The sequence below is a fragment of the Procambarus clarkii genome, chromosome 52 (assembly GCF_040958095.1).
Source record: "Procambarus clarkii isolate CNS0578487 chromosome 52, FALCON_Pclarkii_2.0, whole genome shotgun sequence".
Classification (NCBI taxonomy): Eukaryota; Metazoa; Arthropoda; class Malacostraca; order Decapoda; family Cambaridae; genus Procambarus; species Procambarus clarkii.
In genome coordinates, this window is record NC_091201.1 from 2,218,367 (window position 1) to 2,226,887 (window position 8,521).

The window sequence follows — 8,521 nt, forward strand, 5'->3', positions numbered from 1 at the left end:
TGATGACTGGTGACCTGTCACGTGGTGATGACTGGTGACCTGTCACGTGGTGATGACTGGTGACCTGTCACGTGGTGATGACTGGTGACCTGTCACGTGGTGATGACTGGTGACCTGTCACGTGGTGATGACTGGTGACCTGTCACGTGGTGATGACTGGTGACCTGTCACGTGGTGATGACTGGTGACCTGTCACGTGGTGATGACTGGTGACCTGTCACGTGGTGATGACTGACGACCTGTCACGTGGTGATGACTGACGACCTGTCACGTGGTGATGACAGACGACCTGTCACGTGGTGATGACTGGTAACCTGTCACAATATCCCAGCTCCTTGTCACCATATCCCAGCTCCTTGTCACCATATCCCATTTCCTTGTCACCATATCCCAGCTCCTTGTCACCATATCCCATTTCCTTGTCACCATATCCCAATACCATGTCACCATATCCCAGCTCCTTGTCACCATATCCCATTTCCTTGTCACCATATCCCAACACCATGTCACCATATCCCAGCTCCTTGTCACCATATCCCAATACCATGTCACCATATCCCAGCTCCTTGTCACCATATCCCATTTCCTTGTCACCATATCCCAGCTCCTTGTCACCATATCCCATTTCCTTGTCACCATATCCCAATACCATGTCACCATATCCCAGCTCCTTGTCACCATATCCCATTTCCTTGTCACCATATCCCAACACCATGTCACCATATCCCAGCTCCTTGTCACCATATCCCAATACCATGTCACCATATCCCAGCTCCTTGTCACCATATCCCATTTCCTTGTCACCATATCCCAACACCATGTCACCATATCCCAGCTCCTTGTCACCATATCCCAACACTGTCACCATATCCCAGCTCCTTGTCACCATATCCCAACACCATGTCACCATATCCCAGCTCCTTGTCACCATATCCCAACACCATGTCACCATATCCCAGCTCCTTGTCACCATATCCCAACACCATGTCACCATATCCCAGCTCCTTGTCACCATATCCCAACACCATGTCACCATATCCCAGCTCCTTGTCACCATATCCCAACACCATGTCACCATATCCCACAGTTCCATAACTCAGTCATTCGATTTCTTGCCTAATAGGCCAAAATTTTTAACGTAATCGACCAATGTGTGAAATATCTGCACGTATTAGTCAAAATTAAAACACCGCAATTTTTTGCGTTTTCTATACACAGGCTGCATAGGTTAAGGGGGTTGCTTGGGGGTGGCACATTGCTGACACAACGACTGTATTTTGTACGTAGTGGTAGCTGCTGAGAATAGTCTGGGTTTAACCTCTGGTTAAGTCGGCCGAGCAGGCAGCACGCGGGACTTGTGATCCTGTGGTCCTGGGTTCAATCCCAGGCGCTGGCGAGAAACAATGGGCAGAGTTTCTTTCACCCTATGCCCCTGTTACCTAGCAGTAAAATAGGTACCTGGGTGTTAGTCAGCTGTCACGGGCTGCTTCCTGGGAGTGGAGGCCTGGTCGAGGACCGGGCCGCGGGGACACTAAAAAGCCCCGAAATCATCTCAAGATAAGTGCTCATTTGGCATATGTTAACTACTCTTGCACACCAACATAATTCCATGTTGAATGGAGGAACAGCAATTGCAACAAAAAGGTGACTATATAATGGCGGACATAACGTTATCTTGCCTCACACCGATAGCAAGGGTTATAGGCTTCTGTTAAATATATCAGGGATGTTAACATACCCGTATTCAACCTTTCTTGCAAGAGCAGGAGAGTTGTCAGTGGCGGCAGACCTGGTGATTGGAGCCACAGTTGCATCGTTAAGGCTCTGGTCTACGTGAAGTAGTTAGTGATCGTTCAGTCATCTTCAGTTCTTGCATCACAAATGATCTCAAACTCTCAAAATGTTTGGAATGTAAAATAATTAATATACTTGAAAATGCCCCCACATAAACTTTATATAATGCATTTTCGAATGGTATAACTCATACTATTAACTACCGTTAATGGTATAACTCATACTATTAACTACCGTTAATGGTATAACTCATACCATTAACTACCGTTAATGGTATAACTCATACCATTAACTACCGTTAATGGTATAACTCATACTATTAACTACCGTTAATGGTATAACTCATACTATTAACTACCGTTAATGGTATAACTCATACTATTAACTACCGTTAATGGTATAACTCATACCATTAACTACCGTTAATGGTATAACTCATACCATTAACTACCGTTAATGGTATAACTCATTTCAACAGCAAATCAACACAGGTCATGATGGACTACGTAACGGACAGACACAAAGAAGCTGTAGACAGATATATACCACCACTAAGGGTCAAGGGAAGCAAGGTGACCATTACCTCAGGGTCCAACAGTGTCTGGCAGACAACAGAAGAACAAAAGAACATGGAAGAAGAACATAGAATAGAGAACAGAAGTAAATGACGTTCAAAGAGGCCAGAAATGAGTACACAGAAACTATAAGTGTGGCAGAGAAGCTGTATGAGGAAGACTCTGTACATACGACTAAGTCCCTGCCCAAACTGTTCCACAGTCCCATCAGGATGACTGTGAATGAGCAGGTTACCTCACTTGACAAAAGTGAAGGAGGACACACAGAGAACGATAAGGAGGTGTGCGAGGAACATTAAAGTTTTCAGGAAATATTGAAGGTGGAAACTGAGTTGACTCAAGAGCTTAGAGCCCAACCTGAACGGGAAATTCCACAGTAGAGCCTCACAGGAGTGAGAGAGAAGTGAAGAAGGAGAAGAAGAACTGTACGTGACAAACGCCGTGAGACCAGACAAAATATCACCCTGGGTACTAAAGGAAGCAGCTGGAGCACTGTGCAGGTCACTGCTTCACATCACTAACACTGGCAAATGTTTCCTGTAGGAAAATACTCTTCCGGAATTTGTACCTTAAATTTTGTTTACAATCATAAACATGGATTGAGCAAAGAAAAAGCTTGTTTGATCAAGTTATTGGAGTTCTATGACAAGATGACAAGTCAAACAGGAGAGAGAGAGGGCTGGGTAGACTGCATCTTCCTGGAGTGCCAGAAAGCTTTTGACACTGCTCCTTGCAAGTGTCTCCCATACAAACTTGACAAACAAACTGATATATGAGGGTAATTACTAGAGTGGGCGAAGGAGTACCCTTCAGCAGGAAGACCAAGAGTCATGGTAACAGGAGAACTACAGAGAGAGGGAACGAGTGGAGTGCCTCAAGGGTCGGTACTGGCACCCATCCTGGCCCTAATATACATAAACCATCTAACACAGGAAGTCAGTTAATTTTTATCCATGTTTGCTGATGCTAAACTACTGAGGCTGATCAGAACTGAGAAGGACTACACTACATTACAAGATGACCTGGACAATCTCCAGAGATGGTCTGAGAAATGGCTACCAGACTTTAACCCTGACAAATGCAAGGTTATGAGGACAGGAGGAGGAGCAAGGAGACCACACACACGGTGAAGGGAAGACAACTGACAACTTGTGAGGAAGAGAACGACTCAGAAGTGAACACAACTGCAGGTGTGACACAAGAGGCACACGTCACCAGCGTTCACGGGCGTGGTGTGGGCGTGTGTGGGCGTGGTGTGGGTGTGGCGTGGGCGGCACTGCGGCAGACCTGCAGGCCACACCTGCGCCACACCTGGGGCCTCCCCCAAGAGGCAGCAAGAAGCGTGTTGCCCAACAGTCACGTCGAGAGAGGCCGGCACCAGAGCACGCCGCTCCTTACCTTGTTTCCTCTCGTTAATGGCTGACCAGGGCCAACTACCTCGTTCCCTCCCCGACTCTTGTACAGCTGAATCACCTGTGATGATGGTGGTGAATGTTGGTGGTGGTGGTGGTGGTGGTGGTGCTGCTGGTGATGGTGGTGCTGGTGGTGATGGTGGTGCCCTCGAGGGCCAGCTAGTGGTGGTGCTGGTGATGGTGGTGGTGCCCTCGAGGGCCAGCTAGTGGTGGTGGTGGTGCCCTCGAGGGCCAGCCAGTGGTGGTGCTGCTGGTGGTGGTGGTGGTGGTGCCCTCGAGGGCCAGCCAGTGGTGGTGGTGGCACAGTTGACACCACTGGTAACAATTGTTGTGGTAGTTAGGCCTCTCTGTTACATGACCCAAGGAGCAGGGAGCCATTGATCTTGGCCGGGGTTGCTGGCCCACCACCACCACCACCACCACCACCACCACCACCAGGAAGACCACCACCACCACCACCACCAGGAACACCACTACCACCACCACCACCACCACCAGGAACACCACTACCACCACCACCACCACCACCAGGAACACCACTACCACCACCACCACCACCACCACCACCAGGAACACCACCACCACCACCACCACCACCACCACCAGGAACACCACCACCACCACCACCACCACCAGGAACACCACCACCACCACCACCACCACCACCACCACCACCACCAGGAACACCACCACCACCACCACCACCACCAGGAACACCACCACCACCACCACCACCACCACCACCACCACCACCAGGAACACCACCACCACCACCACCACCACCACCACCAGGAACACCACCACCACCACCACCACCAGGAACACCACCACCACCACCACCAGGAACACCACCACCACCACCACCAGGAACACCACCACCACCACCACCAGGAACACCACCACCACCACCACCAGAAACACCACCACCACCACCACCAGGAACACCACCACCACCACCACCAGGAACACCACCACCACCACCACCAGGAACACCACCACCACCACCACCACCACCACCAGGAACACCACCACCACCACCACCACCACCACCAGGAACACCACCACCACCACCACCACCACCACCAGGAACACCACCACCACCAGGAACACCACCACCACCACCACCAGGAACACCACCACCACCACCACCACCACCAGGAACACCACCACCACCACCACCACCACCACCACCAGGAACACCACCACCACCACCACCACCAGGAACACCACCACCACCACCACCACCAGGAACACCACCACCACCACCACCACCACCAGGAACACCACCACCACCACCACCACCACCACCACCAGGAACACCACCACCACCACCAGGAACACCACCACCACCACCACCACCACCACCACCAGGAACACCACCACCACCACCAGGAACACCACCACCACCACCACCACCACCAGGAACACCACCCCCACCACCACCACCACCACCACCACCAGGAACACCACCACCACCACCACCACCACCACCACCACCACCACCACCACCAGGAACACCACCACCACCACCACCACCACCACCACCACCACCAGGAACACCACCACCACCACCACCACCACCACCACCACCAGGATGGACAGCTCCCTGGCTGCCAGTCAGGAATGGTCAGTGACTCCCGACAGTTACTGGTACACAAGTTGAGCTCACTTGTTGTGAAGTGTTAAGCCTACTGCTTCATTACATATATCTCTAGTGTCCACTAACATCACTCCCCACGTGTCATGCCCACCATAGCGGGTCTTGCCAAGTCTCTTCACTCAGGTTGAAATCACCCAGAATTGATAACTTTAATCCATTCTCTCTACTCGACAAGCCTTAAAATTACAACTTGTTTTGCTAAACTACGACCGTATAGACAGCTAAGACATCTACGTAAGCAATCAAGGTTGATGCTTAGAACTGTTGCCATGAGTCTCTTCCTTGTTCATTCTACCGCTTACTAGCATGTGTACACACATACACACGTGCGTGTGTGCGTGTGTGTATGTGTGTCCCTTTGAGGAAAGCCAGAAAGAGGTCCAACGCAGAAAGAGAACGCAGACGTTCTCGGAAATGCTGAAGCAGACACGACTTTCCATACAAAGAAGGAATAATTTAATCAGGGAGATTAAACAAATCGAGCAGAGACTGAAACATTCATATCCAATTGGAAAAAAAACAAGAACAGAAAGCAATTCACGAAATTAACATCCAAAATACTTCTTCACATATGCTAAATCAAAAGCAAAAACCACTGCCAGTATTGGACCTATTCGTACTAGTAATGGTTCATACACAGAGGATGACAAAGAAATTAGTGAAATCCTAAAAAAGCAGTATGAGGCCATGTTTAGCACTCCGATAAACAGCATGCAATTGAAAGATATTGACAACTTCGTTATGCGTGATATCCAAACCCCTGTAAATATAACTGATATCAACATGAGAGTGGCAGATTTTGAAAGAGAAATTGACAACATGCCCATGCACTCAGCCCCGGGTCCAGACTCATGGAATTCAATATTTATAATTAAATGCAAAGTGCCGGTAGCACAGGCACTCAGTATAGTGGGGAAGAAGAGCTTGGACACGGGGGAGATACCAGATACACTTAAAGCAGCAGACATTGCCCCTCTACACAAGGGAGGGAGCAAAGCATTGGCAAAGAATTATAGACCAGTTGCACTAACATCGCACATAATAAAAGTATTTGAGAGAGTGATTAGGAGTCAGGTCACTAGATTCATGGAGACCAATGACCTTCACAACCCAGGCCAACATGGATTTCGAACGGGAAGATCGTGCCTCTCACAGCTACTTGAGCACTACGATAAAATCACTGAGGCATTAGAAGAAAAGCAGAATGCAGATGTGGTGTTCACAGACTTCGCAAAGACATTCGATAAATGTGACCATGGAGTGATAGCACACAAAATGAGGTCAATGGGAATAACTGCTAAAATAGGACGCTGGATATTCAGTTTCCTGTCGAACAGAACACAAAGAGTAACAGTCAACCATATAAAATCGAGTCCAAACGCAGTTAAAAGCTCTGTACCTCAGGGTACAGTCCTTGCACCGTTGCTGTTCCTTATTCTCATATCAGATATAGACAAATATACAAGTCACAGCTTCGTATCATCCTTTGCAGATGACACAAAAATCAGCATGAAAATTACCTCGGCTGAAGACATTGAAAAACTTCAAGCAGATATTAACAAAGTTTTCGACTGGGCAACAGAAAATAACATGATGTTTAACAGTAATAAATTCCTGGTACTCAGGTACGGTAAAAATGAGGACCTTAAACATAATACAGGGTACAAAACACAATCAAATCTGACCATAGTAGGAGAGCAACATGTTAAGGATTCGGGAATAATGATGTCTGACGACCTAACGTTTAGGGAGCATAACCAAGCAAATATTGCGTCAGCCAGAAAAATGATTGGATGGATTACTAGAACTTTCAAATCCAGGGATCCCATCACAGAGAACATATACGGCACGCATAGACGCGATAAAACACCTAAATTATTGGGATCGTCTCAAAGCTCTCCAAATGTACTCACTAGAAAGGAGACGAGAGAGATACCAAATAATGTACACATGGAAAATACTGGAGGGACAGGTCCCAAATCTACACAGTAAAATAACAACGTACTGGAGTGAACGATATGGAAGAAAATGCAGAATAGAACCAGTGAAGAACAGAGGTGCCATAGGCACAATCAGAGAACACTGTATAAACATCAGAGGTCCGCGGTTGTTCAACACCCTCCCAGCGAGCACAAGAAATATTGCCGGAACAACCGTGGACATCTTCAAGAGAAAACTAGACTGTTTCCTTCAAGGAGTGCCGGACCAACCGGGCTGTGGTGGGTATGTGGGCCTGCGGGCCGCTCCAAGCAACAGTCTGGTGGACCAACCGGGCTGTGGTGGGTATGTGGGCCTGCGGGCCGCTCCAAGCAACAGCCTGGTGGACCAACTGGGCTGTGGTGGGTATGTGGGCCTGCGGGCCGCTCCAAGCAACAGCCTGGTGGACCAACCGGGCTGTGGTGGGTATGTGGGCCTGCTTGCCGCTCCAAGCAACAGTCTGGTGGACCAAACTATCACAAGTCAAGCCTGGCCTCGGGCCGGGCTTGGGGAGTAGAAGAACTCCTAGAACCCCATCAACCAGGTGTCTGCCCGTACGCGCGCGCGCGCGTGTGGCCGAGTTTGCAGACATGATAGCCAAAGAAGGTTATCTGAAAGTTTGGGAATTATCAACCGTGATCAGATTAAAAGGTTTGTGATAGACAGGAAGATAGACAGAATTCTGGAGGCTTGCCGACGTCGAGGCGTCAAGGATGGCCAGTAACCTCCCACCTCCCCACTCCCCACCTACCCACTCCCCACCTACCCACTCCCCACCTACCCACTCCCCACCTACCCACACCCCACCTACCCACTCCCCACCTACCCACTCCCCACCTACCCACTCTCCACCTACCCACTCCCCACCTACCCACACCCCACCTACCCACTCCCCACCTACCCACTCCCCACCTACCCACTCCCCACCTACCCACTCCCCACCTACCCACTCCCCACCTACCCACACCCCACCTACCCACTCCCCACCTACCCACTCCCCACCTACCCACTCTCCACCTACCCACTCTCCACCTACCCACGCCCCACCTACCCACACCCCACCTACCCACTCCCCACCTACCCACACCCCACCTACCCACTCC

At 49.8% G+C, this 8,521-nt stretch overlaps 1 protein-coding gene across 1 annotated transcript; it reads right to left on the bottom strand.

The window, feature by feature from the left end:
• Nucleotides 1-292: 292 nt before the first annotated feature.
• Nucleotides 293-820, bottom strand: LOC138352020 (postacrosomal sheath WW domain-binding protein-like). Its single transcript, XM_069304192.1, has one exon. The coding sequence runs from the start codon at nucleotides 818-820 to the stop codon at nucleotides 293-295; it is 528 nt and encodes a 175-aa protein (XP_069160293.1).
• Nucleotides 821-8,521: the final 7,701 nt, after the last annotated feature.

What these genes read in the sequence shown, in the direction of transcription:
- LOC138352020 (XM_069304192.1), bottom strand. Translation starts at nt 820, where the DNA reads ATGGTGTTGGGATATGGTGACAAGGAAATGGGATATGGTGACAAGGAG.